This window comes from Lissotriton helveticus, chromosome 10 (genome assembly GCF_964261635.1).
Source record: "Lissotriton helveticus chromosome 10, aLisHel1.1, whole genome shotgun sequence".
Lineage (NCBI taxonomy): Eukaryota > Metazoa > Chordata > Amphibia > Caudata > Salamandridae > Lissotriton > Lissotriton helveticus.
In genome coordinates this window covers 819,681,726-819,700,193 of record NC_136071.1, presented here as the reverse complement: position 1 = coordinate 819,700,193, position 18,468 = coordinate 819,681,726, and the positions used below count along the sequence as shown (strand labels likewise).

General features: G+C 45.9%; 1 protein-coding gene across 4 annotated transcripts in view; it reads left to right on the top strand.

Annotated features, from left to right (window-relative positions):
- ACBD5 (acyl-CoA binding domain containing 5) overlaps positions 1-18,468 on the top strand; it is a 427,382-nt gene that overhangs the window by 279,150 nt on the left and 129,764 nt on the right. For all 4 annotated transcript variants that reach the window (XM_078663408.1, XM_078663406.1, XM_078663407.1 and 1 more), the window contains one exon: positions 5,454-5,560. In XM_078663408.1, coding sequence (XP_078519534.1) covers positions 5,454-5,560 — 107 coding nt within the window. The remainder of the gene's footprint in view (positions 1-5,453; positions 5,561-18,468) is intronic.

Below are 18,468 nucleotides of genomic sequence, written 5' to 3'. Positions count from 1 at the left end.
GGCTCTTCACCCTGTCTGTTTGACTCGTCCCCTGTGGGACCCTCTGTTATGTCCAGGCTGGTGGGTCCTCTGGCAGACCCTCCTTCCCCTTGGGTATGGCTAGGGTATCTATTCTACGTTAAGGAATCTGCGGCTAGTAGTCTCTATCAGATGTACGAGTTACTTACCTTCGGTAACTATGTATCTGGTAGAGACGATTCTAACCGCAGATTCCTTCACGGCCCGCTCTTCCTCCCCGTTCTGCGAGGACCTTTGGCTTGGTCTTCTGCACTCGCCTCCCTGTGGGTGGCTATGTCTTCTGTGAGCACTTTCTTTCGCTCTTTTCTGGCAGCATGTTTGACCTGTTTATTTGTTCCGTTCCTCCCCTTTGGCAATTGGAGGATAGGTTTATAGGTACTTCTGTGCCCTTACCCTCTGGTTGCTCCAGGTTGTGGCTTACCTTAACACCCCAACCCCCTCTCCCCCTTTCATTTCTAGGGGTTCTGGCCCCGCTGCTATCCTCTGGGTTGGGGTCTTTTTGCCGGGTCTCTGCCCTTGTTCCTTATGGAGGATGTCACATTCTGTGATGGGGCTTTCTTGGAGTTTTGTCGTTCCTTGTTTGTCCCGGACTGGTTCCCCTTCATTGTTATTGATTGGGGTTGTAGTCCTGCTACATGTTATCATGACATTTTTTCATATGTTCTTTTGTTTCCGGGGGTGGCTGTCTCCGTACTGGCAGGGTTGCTGATCAGGGTGGTGCTCTGTTCTTTATTCTTTATTTTATTTCCCTGCCTTTAGGTACTGCAGTGTCTGGCACTGCCCCTTATGGTGTTGTTCCTCACCATTCCTTTTCTATGTTTCTGCTCTTTCACACAATGTTCCTACTCTGTTCCCATTCTGTCACGGTTTTGTCTGATGACTCCGCGTTGTGGTGTGGAAAAGTTCTCCGAAGAAAATTGACGTAAGCGCGCAGGGGTGGGACTCATGTGACCTCGCTGACGTCACGTACGCGGACAACGTCAGGGTGGAGTTGTGTGATGCCGTCCCCCCGGCACCCAGGGATGCTAGGCAAAAATGTTCCGGATCCAGTCTCACGCCTGGGGATAATTCTACGTTAAGGAATCTGCGGCTAGAATCGTCTCTACCAGATACATCGTTACCGAAGGTAAGTAACTCGTACAACAACCTCCGAATCTGGTAACCCAGTGCTGGGTCATGAAGTTAAGGTGACTTCTGGTGGTTCTGATGTCACCCCTTTGCAGGTTGAATTTTCTTCCGAAACACATACCAAGAAAGAAGCAAAAGAATGAGGAAAATGTGATAATCTGGTTGCAAAGGTTTGTAGATGCTAGGCAGTTTTGAAACAAGTTCTTGTTTTTTTCATTGCTTCACTTAATTTTTCTAAAAAACTGCTTTTTTTTGTTATCAGGATGGGCTTGTGATATTGAAAAAGCGCTACTTTCACAGAACTTGATCACTTAGATATTTTTGAGATATTTTCAGGTGAACTGATAACAAGGTGCTGTTGTATATTTGTTTCCTTGTCCCTATGGTAGGAACAAGAGAGCTAAAGGTGCTAACACGTGTCTCAAATTTTTCGCTCTTGGTTGTGTTAAGCTGTAGACTACACAGATTTTAAAAAAGAGCAATATTGCATGTTTTTCCGATTGCTTATTTGTTTAAATTAAGAATGGCATTTTACTTTCATTGTGCTTGAGAAGGGTAGAGAGGAAACATTGGTTGATGGTCAGACTAAAGAAGTGGCTATATTAAGCCCTAATTACAAGTTGTGTCTCTGGGCAACTACAAGTTTTTCCGGTGTGCCCTGAGGCAAGTACTATTGCATCCTTAAACTCCAGACTTGATAATTTCTGGCCCAGCTACACCAAACCCAGTGACTTCATACGAGATGCTAAATTATACAAAGCTTTTGAACTCCTATAGACATAACAAAGCAATTGTTTTGCGCAATACTTGAATACATTATTTGAGATAAAGCACTTAACCATCTAGTAGCCAAATTATCTTGTTGCGATTGGAAACATCTTCTTAAAAAGAGAGAGGGACCCTTTAACACCCAAAGGACTAGGGTTCAAACAAGAATTCTAAAATGAACGTCCTCTGGGAATTCTAAAAAATCATACCACAGTACTCTATCACAGACACAACTACCATTCCCCCCAAATAATTATTTTTCCACATTCAATTAAAAGGATCACTAGTGAATACCATTGGTCTGAGTGTTGGCACAGAAACGTACAATTGATGTACCGATATATTGATTTTATTAAAAGTGTACTACAAAGTTAAAAACATTTCATCCAAGCAAAGGGAATGTTTAACACAACAATTACACAAAATATACATTACAAACAGTCCGAGAGATAAAAAAGACATTAGATTTTTGTCATTGAATTCCACAACCACTACCAGAGACTGTATTAGATTTTTGTCATTGAATTCCACAACCACTACCAGAGACTGTATTAGATTTTTGTCATTGAATTCCACAACCACTACCAGAGACTGTACACAAGCACCCCAATCTGTCAAAATGTGTTAGTATTTGGGGTGGATTAAGAGCGTTGGGTTTGTAGTAGACAGATCTATTGGAAACATTACAGTTTCTTAAAATCTTCCTCTTGAAACGTGCATGGAATGAAGCCTCCTGGTTAGAAAGAGATGCAGAACTGCCTCCTATATAAGGTATCACATTGTATAATTTTATAATGCAATGCATTATCTATTACTGGAGTGTAAAATGTGTTGTAAAATATACATGGTTTATTTAAAAGAAACCGCTAGCTACACATTTTTAGGTCTCGCCTACGCAGCGCGCATGCACTGCATAGGAGGAGACCTTTAGCCATCGGTCCCCTTTTTCACCCCCAACCGTGCATGCGTTCCATTGCTTTCAATGGCAACGCGTGCATGTGTGGCGATTCACTTGCGGGAGCGAGCGCCGCCATATGGTAGCAATCATCTCTCCCGCAAGTGAATCACGCAGGCCCCCCTCCTCCCCCCTACTGTGAGAGCTTGTGCTTGTTTTTTGTAGTCTTTCCTTGCTTGCAAGTATAGATCTTGTTGGCCTTTGTTTTACAGTTTCAATGCTACTTCACAAAAATGGTCCGTCCTTGATTTCATGGCTCTTTTCTCAAATCACACTACATTATGGTCATGAGAGCTTTTCATTTAAAACGTGTCTTTATTTCTTCAATATCAGTAACAGTCTTTTGTGCAAGGGAAATCCTAAACAGTTGTACTACACATTGCATTCAAGAAGAGCCTATTGTTTGAATGCTTTCACATTTTAAAAATAATGTGCTTTTCTTAAAAGAATTATGAAAAATGTACAACAAACCAAAGAAGCCGACAAAGCCCATGCTGTGCAGGATATTAAAGTGGTTCACACATTTCCTGTACACAATTGAACCAATTTTGTCTTGGTTGAAAAAATTGCTTTTTTTCTGCAAACGTTTGTGGAATTTGCAAACAAGACAGATCAGTTATGTTTCTGTGTGCGGCCAGAAAATAAGGATTCCTACAAGAAGGGGTTATAATAATACCAATGTAACTCTGCTCCAATATTCAGGCAATTCTCGTGATTGGCCAGCAGGTGCTGCCATATCACTATGTTCTTCCTTTAATCTTGGCAGCCGAGCATTCGCTGGAGGGATGGATTTGACTATATTGTCAGTTGCCTTCTGTGATCTTACCATATCCACGGAGCGCTTCTTGTATAATAGAAACATAGGACAACAACAGCATTCAAATTAAATTTAGACGTTTATGGCCCAACATGATGGGCAGAGAAACTAAAAAAAATCTTTTTTAAAATGTTCTGCAAAATGACAGCCTCTGTAGTTTATTTTTAGGGAGTTTCATTGGTCGAGGGAGTTTGGGAGCCCAAACCGCATTCTCAAACAGACCACACCGTGGGCGGCAGTACATGTTGTATTTGGTGTTCAGCAGTTCAAGGTTCTCTGTCATGGCCATCTTTAAATTCATAAAGATGAGAATCTCTCTGCCTACTTGCTGATTCCCAAACCACATTTTAAATTGAGAGGATATCTTTATTTTTGAAAATCATTTCATAACAAAATATGCATGTCGGAAAACAATTTATATATTTTTTGGGTAATCGATCCTATTAGAATTACACTTTTACCCTAGAAAATACATTGGCTGCAAAGAGTGCTTTAATCTCCTTTTCTACAAATAAAAGTTAGCAAGTACTAGTGCAGATCGGATTCATCCTCGTTAGTGGGGAATGTTAACACTGCCACTTTAAGGAATCCACGTTCACAGATTGCATCAGGCAGGTTAGTCTATTTTACTGGTCTTAGTTGCAAAGAACCCTGTTTTCTGTTCCTTTGTAGCTTTATTTTTTTCAGAAAACATTTTAAACGGGTTCATCTAATTAAAAACTTAATGTCGGAAGAAGACATCTCTTACATGTAAATCATTTTGACAAGTTTGAAACGTTCTTAGATTGTCTCGGGGTAGTGTCTCGACTCAGATATTCTATAGCTATTATGCCAGGTCCTGATAAATCACAGATTGTCTGACGTTGAGCATATGTAACACTCTTTCAACAGGTGACTTGTGGTTTTGAAACGGGGGGGTTATTCTGCTGTCTGGTTTTGTCTGTAAGCACTATTTTCTTTAAGTAGTTTTTCCTACTGCAGGCACGACATGCTTTCCTCACGCATGCGCGCTTTCACTTTCCAAGCATCACAGGACAATGGCGGCTGCTTTTTTGCATAGGTCTTGCATTTACAAGAGTTTGAGCTAATGCATAGTACATGACAATGCCTTTTATGTATGTGTTAATTATCAAAACATATAAATAAAAGGCATTGTCATTTACAATGGCAATAGCTTAAACTCTCACTAATGCGAGACCTATTGCATTGCAAATGCTTGTTGGGAATTGCTATCAACATGGTATCATCTTGAAAAAATCCAGCCGTTTTGAAGGAAGATCCCCAGGTGTACCCTACCCCACACATGCAAACTGGGTGATTTTCGAGGCGGAATACTGTAGCATCTGCTGTAGGACGGGGCAAGCTGGGATATTTGTCTTCATTAAGGATCAGAGTGGCACCGAATGGAACTGAAGTGAAATAGAAACTGGGGGTGTATGGTGGAATACCATTATGACTGTGGACAAGAGGGTTCATGGCAATGTCCTCCTTATATTACTCAGGAGACAGGTGCTGTATCTAGTATTTTGATCGTTATCAACAGGAATGCCTCCAGAGAACATAAAGTTAGCATTTGCTGTACTTTACATTAAACCACGTCTGAGAGTCACTTACCGTAAAACTGTCATAGTTGCACATGGTATTGGAGCTGAAGTCTGGCGAGGTTTTTCATTTGTTGGCCCTCTGTCCACCTATTGAGTTTGCGTGGAATTCCCAGTGATTCACATTGGCAACTCCCTCAAAGGATGTCTTTTTTTCTGCTTATAGATGCTGATAAGGAGCTTCTTGAAGACATTTCTGGAATGCAACACTTAACAAGCGATTCAGACAGCGAGGTTTTCTGTGACTCTATGGAACAGTTTGGGCAAGAGGAGGTAAAAAACTTCAATGTGGAGCTTTCCAATATATAGATTATTTCTGTTGTATTATTTTTTTCATGTTATATATACATTAAATGTAATACCAAAGAGGCTGGATCCATGAACTAACATTCTATAAGCATATAGTCGAAATATATTTTCAACTAATATCTCCTAAAAAAAGGTGTAATGTAACAATGATACTGAGGAAAAGCTCAAAAGTGTATCAAACTTGGATACTAAGCCTGTAGAATGTGATAAAAGATAACATAATAGTGTAACCTATTATTCTGGATACTAAAATCAAAATACATAGTAAGTTCATTTCAAAGTGAACAATGTAAAGCAAATCCTCCAGTATTATTTATGTACTTCTCATAAAATGAGATACCGATCATTGCGATTCACACACTCCTGTTCCCAGCCAAGCTCAAGGTCATCCGCGACGGCACCACGCACTTCTTCACGGACCCAAAAGATGCGGACACCTGGGTAGAACAGCATACATCGCGCCGCCCGAACACACAAACTGGACAACCAGCAAGACAGCCGAGGCGACAGGGCCGCAGAGTCACTCTCACACAGCTCCGTGCCAGATCTAGCCAGACTGAAACTGGTTTCCCGGACCTGACGCAAATCAGCGTGGAGCGCAGTAAGGCGATACAGGCGGTGGCCGCCCTTGACCCCGCGGGGGGGGGCTCGGATGTGGAAGGAGGCCCCCACCTATTCAGTTCTGAAGATGAGGGCAGTGACGCACCTGCTTCTCGAGAAGGCTCAATGTCGCCGCCAATAGTGACGCCCCAAACAGCGGACACACTGATCTGACAGCTGCATAAAGGCCCGGGACGGACTAATGTGCAAATGCAATACCGCCCAAATGTCCGGATGCAGAACGACACCGGTCAGAATTCGCTACAGTGGCCGCGCTGCACAGCGCCACTCCAAATCAGGGTCAACGACCAAGAATTAATGCGATGCACGGGGGTGCATTTCCGAAGTTCGTCTGAATCTGTGGCGGCACCCGCAGTAGCCGGGGAGATGACCAACCACCACCCCGCACCAACGAACTAAAGACTACTAATGCGAACCAGTTTGGACGTATTGCCCCGAGCAATAGGTCCCCCAAGTTGGGAATGTTCTCCAGAGTTACAGTTTGTCCCCCTTTATATCCTTAGTCTCTTCGATATCCTGGGGCGGGCGAGGGGAGAAAAGAATGGTCGCAGAAGACATCCCCGAGGAGGTGGGGGGCGTATAGACCGGTGGGGTGGGCCGGATGTGAGGGAATGGACACCCAGAGAGGACCACGGACTGACCAGGTGACACATGGCATATAAAGCGCTGAACACAGACCTGAAATTCGTGACATTGAACGTCAGAGGTATGCACATGGCCACTAAGAGGTATTCTGTCTACGCCTATATTAAGCGGCAACAGGCACAGGTGGCCCTCCTACAGGAGACACACCTGACAGAACAGGAGGTAGGCTGCCTTCACAAAAAATGGCGGGGCATAGTTTGTGCAAAAACAACAGTTGATGGACAGAATGCAGAACAATGTCAAACATTCACCCCAGTACAGAGATCTGGGCCTAAATCCATCGTTTTTTTGCACTCCACACCACTCCAGTTCAGACATGGCCATATGCAAATCAGCCTTGACCCTGTGCCTCATGGGAACAGTCCAGCCCGAACTGCCAAGCCATGTCTTTCCTGGACCGGAATCAAGCATCCTAGGACCGGTTTCTGGCTATCAGCTGTCTTCAGCCAGGATAGCTTGACTCCAGTGGTGTGGAGAGCATGGGACTCACGTCTGAGCATACCCATCCCACTCGAGATGACAAATGCAAAAACAACAGTTGATGGACAGAATGCAGAACAATGTCATACTCCGCCTTCGCCAGAGGTACACTTATATGGATCATACCAAGGGTGCCATTTAAGGAGCAAATTCGCTTAGTAGACAAAGAAGGACGGTATTCAATCATAACCGGCCTGCTGGAGGGCCAACCGATACTACTGGGTTGTGTGTACGCCCCCAATACAGAACAAGACCAATACTGGGACAAGCTGACCACAGTGCTAGCCCACCACACAGCAATACCTTGGCTCCTGGGTGGAGACTACAATTGTGTACTAGATTTACACCTTGATAGGTCACATCCTCCTCCAACACATTCCCCGGCGCACAAACAAACGGAACGCTTCCGTAGATGGGTGGATCATTGGGCATTGGCCGACGCCTGGAGGACACAGAACCCAGACGCCAGATTATACTCCTTGCACTCCATCCCCCATAACCTACGAGAGAGACTTGACAGATTCCTATGTTCCACAGATCTCCTACCCAAAGTACGACACACTGACTATTTGGGGCGGATAGTATCGGATCACGATGCACACATAGTGAACCTTAGATGGAGACTACCCCACCCCCGGTCCCAACATGGAAACTTCCCCAGGGGTGCCTCACCGATCAGGCCTTTCGCCGAATACACGGGGTATATATATCTGAGAGCACTTCATACACAATGCTGTCTCAACCTCTTCTAAAGCAGTAGATTGGGTCGCATATAAGGTTAGCGCCCGGGGACACTGTATCCAACAGGTGGTGGGGGTGCGGAGAACACTGGAACAGGCACTGACCAGAGCAGAGGCCGCTTTAGCGGATTTGTCCCGGGGTACGGACCAGGGGAGGGCCACAGTCGAACAACTCTCGGCAGCGAAACTCTTGCACGCGGAAGCAGTGCGAGACTTACGCAAATACAACTTTTGCGCATATGCAACACGGACACACAGGGAGGGAAATAGAACAGGAGCATTATTGGCATGGGTGGTCAAACAGGACACGACATTGCATCCCATCACAGAGCTGGCAGACGAGACAGGGCGTCTCCAACATTCCCAAATTGATATCTTGCGCATATTCCGTAACTACTACGCAGGCGTATACCTCAACCCAGCACCGGGGACACCATGCGAGCTGACACAATTTATGGGCACGTCGACACTGCCCACAATCTCCACTGCAGATAGGAAAGACGTAGACAGCAAGATTGCACCCTCAGATATAAAGATCAGGTCACTAGCGAGGAAGAAAGCGCCGGGGATGGACGGGTTCCCATTAGAATACTATAGCACATTCGCAGCCCAGATAGTGCCCCACCTAGCCTTGACCATGGGTATCCTGCCCGAGTCATTCCGCGAATCATTGGTGGTGATGTTTCCAAAACCCCATAGGGATCCCACACTCCCGTCTTCGTATAGGCCAATCACACTCCTAAATGCAGATTGTAAAATTCTGGGAAAAATATTGTCCGACCGCTACAGTCAAATTCTCCCCACCATGGTACACCCAGACTAATGCGGCTTCGTGCCCAGACGCAACACCTCGCATAATTTGCGAAGGCTGTTTCATATTCAAGACAGGGTACAGGACAGATTCCCTCGCGCTGCGTTCCTGATTTTCGATCTCGAGAAGGCGTTTGATACTTTGATATGGCCCCATTTGTTTGCAGTCCTCCGGAAGCTGAATATTAGCCCCATATTGATGGCATGTACTAAGCTTCTGTACGGGGGTCTCACCTCCAGGGTGCGAGTCGGCAAACTCATCTCCGCTCCATTCCCGGTGGAAGAGGGAACTAGGCAGGGGTGTCCCCTTTCCCCACTCCTTTTCGCACTGGCGGAGGAGCCCCTGGCCATACGGCTGCCGCGAGAGGGGATGGCATGGGGTATCCCGATCGCGGAAACGGTGCACAGCGTATCATTATACACGGATGATCTGCTGATTTACGTCCGAGACGTAGCGTGAGATCTCACCTCGATATGGGCAGCCCTGCAGGAATTCGAAGACACCTCGGGTCTCAAAGTCAACTGGGAAAAGTCGACGGTCTACCCACTCAGTCCTCACCTGGCAACACAAGTCCTAGGGATGGGTGCCCAGACCTTAAAATTGAGTGAAGCGGCCCCCAGATATCTAGGAGTACGGCTCTACCATTCCCCAGCAGACCTCTACGAAGGTAACCACCGTAAAGTGCTGGCGGGCCTACGATCAGCGGTGAGTTTCTGGAAGACACTTCCCCTGGCACCCATCTGTCGGGTGGCCATAGCCTAAATGATAATATGCCCAGACTGCTGTATCACTTTGCAAATCTCCCTGTGATCCCGCCCCGGTCTTTCTTCTGTGAACTGGATACCCTGCTCACAACGCCGATATGGGGAAATGGCCGCCGCAGAGTAGCATTGCGCACATTATATTTGCCCACCACCGGCGGAGGTCTTGGAGCCCCGTCATTTAAATCATATTTCCTCGCTGCGCAACTTCAGTGGCTATCTCACTGAACAGTGGAGAAATACGTAGGAGAAACGATCACTGATACCGGCAGACTACCTCTTCCTGCCATTAGGAGAATGCTCCTGCCAGGCACCAAGCCGATCCGCACACACCCGATACAGGTCTCCATAGCTCGCAAATGCATGATGCGAGTCCACAGAATGTCAAAAGAGCGACCGCTATACTCCCCACTGCTTCCCCTAGGGGGTCTCCCTCGGAAGGAAAAATATTATACTGCAGGAACCCTACAGGTATGGACCGATTACGACGTGACAGAGGTAGAAGCATTGTTCCACGAGGGGCAACTGAAAACATACGAACAACTTGTCGACTGGTATGACCTACCACAAGGGGAATTTTCAACGCATAGGCAACTCCTAGATAGCGCTCGCCAATATTGGGACCTACGGGACGGAGAACCCCCAACACACCCGTTGCTTCACACGATACTCCGAATGGGGTCAGGCAGACACCTAGTAACATGGCACTACAAGGCAATCAGAGAACTGGCTAACGCTCTTTCTTGCTGCTCACGCAGAGAGTTAAGTGCTTTCCCTCCCACACCGCGCTGCTTGCTGATACAGCGCCTCTTCAAGCTCTTCAAGTCCTCCCTGTGAATCCAGTACCCCAGGACCTCGCCGGACCCGCTACGCGGGTCCCGCATCGCCCCCTGACACCGGCGACAGCTTTAAAGACTACCAGGGGCACTTTCTTGGCAACCGGCAGGGCTGCGAGCACTAGCAGGGACTCCAAGGACCAGGAGTCCCTGCGCGCCCTTGGGATCAGCTGGGCTGCTCTCCCTGCCGGCCCCGCCCGCCCGCTCCTGGAACTAAACGTCGGCTGCACCTGGGAGCAAGCGCTTTCCCTCCCACACCGCGCTGCTTGCTGATACAGCGCCTCTTCAAGCTCTTCAAGTCCTCCCTGTGAATCCAGTACCCCAGGACCTCGCCGGACCCGCTACGCGGGTCCCGCATCGTCCCCTGACACCGGCGACAGCTTTAAAGACTACCAGGGGCACTTTCTTGGCAACCGGCAGGGCTGCGAGCACTAGCAGGGACTCCAAGGACCAGGAGTCCCTGCGCGCCCTTGGGATCAGCTGGGCTGCTCTCCCTGCCGGCCCCGCCCGCTCGCTAATCTTCCTATCAGTGAGTTATTTAAAGGTGGCGTAGATCGCGCTGCGCGGGAGCGCGCGGGAGGGCGCCGGGAGATGCCCGGGACAAGGGCGGGACCGTCTGTGGCCGTCCGAGGCCGAAGGAGGCCGGGCCGGGCTCACTCCCTTTCATCTTGATTCCCGTGTTATAGTACCGCTTACATTGTGCCATACTTGACTTTGCTATAGACTTCCTGTGCCACTTATTTCATTCTAGCCACAGTAGTGTTTGTCATTGTTTCATCCTACATAAGGGTTTTCGTCACCCCTGCTTCCTTCCTGTCCTGTTTACATGACGAGATGTCCTCTCTCGAGGCAAACTCTGTCTCCGGAACGGTAGGGTCTTCCATTTTAGGCCCTCTGGATAAATTCTTTGCCAAAATTAAGAATGAAGTCGATAGGGAGCTCACACTTGCAGAGAAGCGAGCTGGGCGACGTCATTCTATCGAGATGCTAAAACAAAGACCTCTCCCGCCCCCGGATGTAGCTACTGGCCCCTCAATAGACTTAACAAAATCTAAAGAACACGAAAATTACTCTTTCTCCACAGAGGATATTCCCCTCATTTTTCAGACTAAGTATCCTGATCAGAAGGAGACTATAATCGTTTCTGACCCCATTCCCTTCCAGACACTAGATAATCAGATAATAGACTTAAGCACCCCTCTTAATGATCCAGCCCCTCTTCACGACATAAACATACCTTCTCCCATATTTACCCCAATCGGGCCCGACCCACACCCTCTTTGCACTCCCGATGGAAAGACTAAAAGATCACCTATTAGGGTTACCGAAAAGTGCCCTAATAGTTCCTCTGGCCCTCCGCCGAGGAAAAGAAGAAGGAAGGGTGCTTTTAAAAGGGGAATCGGTCCTTCTATGAATTCCACTAATGTCATACATACTCCGCATATTCCTCCCCAAAAGGAAGGGAAAGTGGACCCAACAGGGCACTTGATTCCTAATTCGATATCTGTTCCTAGCTATGCAGGGCTATTGAGCGATATCGACTGTCTCATAAAGGCTTTGATCCTTCCCCTCACTGAAAGGATCAGAAGGTTAGGGGAGAAAGTTGATCAAATCTCTCAAGGGCAGAAGGGTATACCTTGTCACAAATCTGATGGACGTAGCAACATAATCCAGCCTATTAAACAACCTAAACAGCCTAAGCTACCGACTGGTACCCCAAAAATAACTACAACATCTATAGATGAGACCCCTAAACCTGCGCTAGATAGTGAACCCAATAATAAATCTGCTTTAGCCAATAACATTACTAGCAAAGATAAGCCCCATTTTAACACAGGGACCCAAAATAGACGCCTCAACAACATAAATCCTTTAGGTAATACAACCATTGATCCTAAAACAAGAACAGGATCAAGAAATATTGCTGACTTACCGCCAGAATGCCTAAACTATGTCATCGTACTTACCGGTGTTCCGCCTCCGCCAGATGGTTACCCAGAACATCATTCTAACCTAAAAAACAAGGTTATCTACTGGCTGCGGAAAAATAGACCACTTCCCACACACCTAAACGGTGATATTGTTTCGGTCAGGCGTTGTAAGTGGGTGGGTTGCAGACCAAAGGACATCGAAGGCGATGTGATCATAGTCAACTTTAAAGATCATAGACTGGTCACATATTTCAGCGATTGGTTCCCTGGGAAGGGCGAGGGGGGGATTACCACGCATAACTTAAGTTATTTTTATCCGGAAGTTATGATGAAGCCCCCACCCCCTAATAAACTACCAATGAGGAATAGAATTCACCATTCTATGAACAAATGGAATTCCGAAGGCCCTTATGGACCCACTATACCCTTGCTTCCAGCTCAAAGACATCATACGGGAAATAATTCTCCCTTCTATCAACCAATGCCCATTCCTTTCCAATTTAAGACCCAAAGACCTCATGTTCCCTATAGACCAGATCCTTCAATAACTACAAGGGCCCAGAATTTGTATAACATCTCTAGTGATTTTTGTCTTCCATCCTGGCAGTTAAACCAACGACTGCCTAATTACAAAAATCCTATTTCCCATAATCACTGGGACAATTTTCAATCTTATAATCCTAAAGACTCTTGGAATATACCGCTGACTAATTTATTCCATCCTTTCTCCGGGCTGGATGAGAACGAATGACTCAATGAGACTGATAATAGAGAGAAAATGTTTGAGGGGTATCGGTCGTGTCAATGTATTACCGTCCAAAACGTTCTAGCTAGTCCGTTAAAGGAGCATCAGGTTAACACGTTGGTGGGGGAAATTCCGGCAGGACACGTTTTGAAGCCTAGTTCCGCCTCATATTATCCCCAACCAACTTCTCATGATTGCTTCACTGTTTCCCTTATGACTTCACCTGCCACCCTAAATATATCTTCCCCGCTCCTTCGAAATTCTTTGGTGAACACTGGTAGCCCACATGCGGTCATTAATAGGGTAGCCCATTCCAATTCTTTGCTATCATGGAATGTGGCGGGACTAGGAAGTAAAGCTGCCAATAAAGCCTGGTTAGACGTTATACACAAGCATGGTATTCTGTGCCTTCAAGAAACATGGCTTTCGGAAGCAATACATTTGTTAGGGTATCAGACTTTTCATTCCCCGGCTAAGCCGTCAGCACAGGGACACAATAAGGGTGGGCTCTGTGTTTATGTTTCAACAACTGCGGATGTCAAGGTTCATAATTTTTTCTCCAGCCTTTATTTTCAAATCTTATCTTTAAAATGGGGCCACAATGAGAAAATTTTATTGGTGAATTTTTACAACAACATGCCTAATAGCGAAATGGAGCCCACTATGTCAAATATGTTGTGTCATATGGCCCGATTTGTTGATGTTTCAAAGGGGGCAAAGATAATTTGGGTGGGGGATTTTAATTGTTCCATTTGCTCGCCCATTGAAACAGACTTGTGCGGTCTCTCAGATTATGGGGTGGAGGGCCCAATTCATTTTTCTCATACAAAGATGGGGTCCCTTTTAAATGGTATAGTTTTTAATTTCGATTTTTCTTTTGTCAATCAAATTTGTTCACCGCCTGTTCCTTTTGAGCCAACCTTCTTTGGTAGAGGATGTAACTCGATCATTGATTTCGCCTTAATAACTCATGCCAACCCAGGGTTTATATCTTCCTGGGAAGTCGGAAAGGACATATCCAGTGACCACTACCCTTTGATAATTGGTGTAAATGTAAAAGGGCGTTTTGACAATAAGGGACTTCCCCGCTCGTACCCATATAAGATCGACTTATCTAAAACTAATGGATATGTGGTAAAATGGGAAAAAGTTGTGCCCAGTGCGTTCCTACAGAAGCTGATCACTTATTGTGCTGCTGATGTCAATGTTTGTTTGGAGGAACATGGGGAGCCCAGTAATGTCATGTCAGCTTTTGCTAATATTCAACACCACATTAAAAATATGCTGGTCCGTGTGTCCAAAAGTAACCTAATAAGCTCTGAAGGGTGGTTCAACGGGAAATGTACGAAAGCGCTGAAAGCCCTAAAAGGAGCCCTGTCCCTGAAACCAAGAAACCCCCCTATAATACGCGAAGCCAGGAAATTATATAAATTAGCTATTAAAGAAAGAAGACGGGCGTTAAAAAAGCGAGCATGGGAATCACTGATGGTGGCCTCCAGACAGAAAAATAGTTCTCACTTTTGGAGGCTGGTCAAAAGCCTATACCAACCGAGGGAAAGCGGTAACACAATGGACCTTGCAATAACTGATGAAAGATGGCTAACCCATTTTAGTCAACTATACAATCAAACGAGGAAAGTTGACACTACATTACCAGTAGGGGCTAGTCCAACTGTAGATAAAAGTATAGTTAACAGTGGAGGGGTATACCCCTCTTTCCGCCCATTCCCAATAGATAAAATCTTTACTATAGAAGAGGTCCGTGACGCAATTAGGGAAAGTGCAGCAGGTAAAGCAGCTGGGCCAGACTGTACCCCGGTAGACGTATATAAGGCTGAACCGGATTTCTGGGCTCCCCTGCTTACAAATGTTCTAAATATGGGAAACCGAAGTGGGTTTATTGAAACCTGGTCGGATGCCATAGTGGTCCCTATATTTAAAAAGGGCAGTAGGGACGACCCTACCTGCTACAGGCCAATATCCTTATTGGATGGTCTAATGAAAGTAGCAGGTAGAATCATTTTAAAAAGATTACAATTATGGGAGGAAGACCATAACGTTGTGTCACACTTGCAGTACGGGTTTAGGAAAGGTATAGGGACAATTGAACAGTGTTTAAATTTGTCCCTCCTTATCTCCAAGTACACCCAGGCCAGAAGCGGAGCACTTTTTATAACCTTTATCGATCTAAGCTCCGCTTTCGACTGCGTGGAACATTCATTATTATGGACCACGCTGGGCGAACTGGGTATTGACGCCCGTATAATTATTTTCATTAAAGAGCTTTATAATAATTCAGGGGCAAGAGTGAGGTATGGTAAACAGGGGGAATGCACTGAAAAATTTCCGATCTCAAGAGGGGTGAGACAAGGTTGCATTCTGGCCCCATGGCTTTTTACTTATTATATAAATTCAGTCGGACAACATCTCTCTCTCCTACCAAATGATTACCCCACTGTGAAAGGCTTACCAGTACCAATTTTATTGTACACCGACGACGCGGTCATAATGTCCCAGACCCAAGTCGGCTTACAGAGGGCGGTAACTAACTTTGCAAGTTATATGAAGGACAGAGGTCTTAGAGTTAATATCTCAAAAACATTTACCATGCCATGCACTAGGAAGCTTAACAGACCCCCTTGTAATATATTCCTGGAAAAACAAAAAATAGCTACAACTGATAAGTTTTGCTACCTAGGAGTCCTGTTTGACAGACGGTGCCGCTGGAAGCCGGCGATTGCAGCAAGAAAGCTGGCTTTCATCCGCACCATAGGCGCCTTACGCGCTTTTTGTGGCAGACTTGGTGGCAAGCCAATTAAGGAGCTGATCCAGATCTATCGGGCTAAATGTGCTTCAACAGCCACCTATGGTGCGGGCTTATGGGGCATTGAGAAGGATTACTCCCTGCAGGGTTGCGAAAATCAATTTATCTGCTACCTATTGGGACTACCTAAAACTACTTCTACCTTTATGGCCCATATCGAGGCAGGAGTTAATTACCTTAGTGACACTATTAAGATGTCCCCAATCCTCCTGTGGCATAAGGTGTGGGTAACACACGAAGCTAGCTTCAACAGGGACCTCATAGAAGACTGTTTAGCCTTAGATGGGGTTGCTAACTTTAGATGGTTAACATATGTAAGATCAATATTTACTGAGCTGGGACACCCAGAATATTTCGAAAATCCATGAATCATGGAGGGTATTCCAAGATCAGTTCTTAAAAAAATGACAACCATCCACCTGGAAACTGCGAGATGGAATCTTGTAAAACAAAAACACACAGTTCTAAATTTCCAGGAAATTACCCCCAACGAAGGCTTGCAAACTTACCTGTCCGTTGTCCCCAGCCCGTATCATCGAATGCTTCTGTCACGTCTGCGTCTAGGGATTTTTTTCCGCATGGTCACCTTACCTGACATGAACAACTGGTCATCCAGTAAGTTGGTCTGTCCATGCGATAATATCGCAGTGCAATCTAACATACATATACTGTTTTTTTGCAAATTATATACTAACCCTAGACAACAATTTTTGAAACCTTTACTAAACCGATGGGGCTTAAGAAATTGCAGACCAGCCTTTCAAAAACTGTTACAGTTAGAAGATGACCATGTGATTTTCGTCGTGTCATGTTTTTTAAAAACGGTCATAAAGTACCGTAAATCTATGTGGCAAAACATTTCCCTTCTCGGTACCCCGACGCCTATTGTTGTTTGATGATATAGGATCTCAAATTTATAATAATCGATGTTTTATCTTGTTTTTAATCATGTTTATGAATTTTCAATTGATGTATTTGTTGTGCTTTTATGATTTTACTCGAAATCGAATAAAGCTTTACTTACACTGGCTAACGTTTCCCTAGACAGCTTGAGGCAATCATGGGAAGACGATGTGGGCAGGGTATTCCACGACAAGGAATGGGCAAACGCTCTGGAGTACCCTAAAAAGGTGTCCAGAAACGCATGGTTCAAAAACATACAGTTTAACATACTACGCCGTGCATATCTCACACCAGATTAATTACACCGGTACTATCCAGACACACAATTCAAATGCCCCCGGTGTCAGGCAGTGGAGGCAAACTTCCGACATATGTTTTGGGATTGCCCATCCCTGCAGCAATACTGGACCACTGGACCAAGATACACCAAACCCTTCTCACAATAGTTAACCTGTTACACATTGACATATGGGAGGCTTGTACCTTGGGAACCTACAGATAGAGAAAAACTGAAAAACTGCAGTGGCGGTTCGCATCCCTCACTCTCCTCCTAGCAAAGAGAGTTATAGCTATGCACTGGAGAGCCCACTAGGGCCCCCCAGAAGCAGCCTGGATAGGAGCGGTAAACAAGTGGGGGGCAGTAGAAGAAGAGACCCTGAGGGAGGAAGAGGTGAAGGGTACACACACGCACTCAATCTCCCTGGAATGGGCACAACTGTTAATGCAATTTAAACAAGAGACAACAGCAGAGGAGTCACCGGTGCCATCCCCTCCCTAACCCTGCAGCTCCTCCCAACACCCCGGCCCGCAGGACCCGATATTGGGAGAGTGAAACCCCCGGTAGGCGGATAACATAGAACGGTCGGCCAACTCCACTGGGAGTATCACCTGCCCCCGCGACAGATTGCTTCCCTTTCATCCCGGAACCAACCCTGACGCCCCACCCCTCGGACCACTAGCCAGCACAAACTCCGCCCGCCAAGGCCACTTACCCTCACCCGCCCTTCGCACTCCCCTTCCTCTCTCTTTTGGAAGAAGTCTTTCCCCACAGGTTCTAGTTAAGTTCCAGTCGGTGGTTTGGATACCGACTTACCTATAGAATATTAATGATTGCCTACATAGCAAGGGGTCACATATACAACCAGGGGGGAGACACCTACACCAGTCTTCGCCATCGTCTAGCCCTGGGGACCAGCCCCAATGAGACACAACGTCAGGTAACGAGCTGAATATTAATGATTGCCTACATAGCAAGGGGTCACATATACAACCAGGGGGGAGACACCTACACCAGTCTTCGCCATCGTATAGCCCTGGGGACCAGACCCAACGAGACACAACGTCAGGTAACGAGCTGACCTACCAGCAAGTCCATGAGCGATGATGTGTAATCCCATTTGCTGCAACGGTACCCAAATGCTGAAGACGTATTATGTTTGTAGACAATGTGTAACCATCATACGTGTAATTACTGACCTGTGATCGATCTGCTGTCCCAAATGGGAACCTGAAATGTAAAACCCTAATAAAAAGATTTAAACAAAAAAAAAAAAAGAATGAAATGGAAGTTGAAAA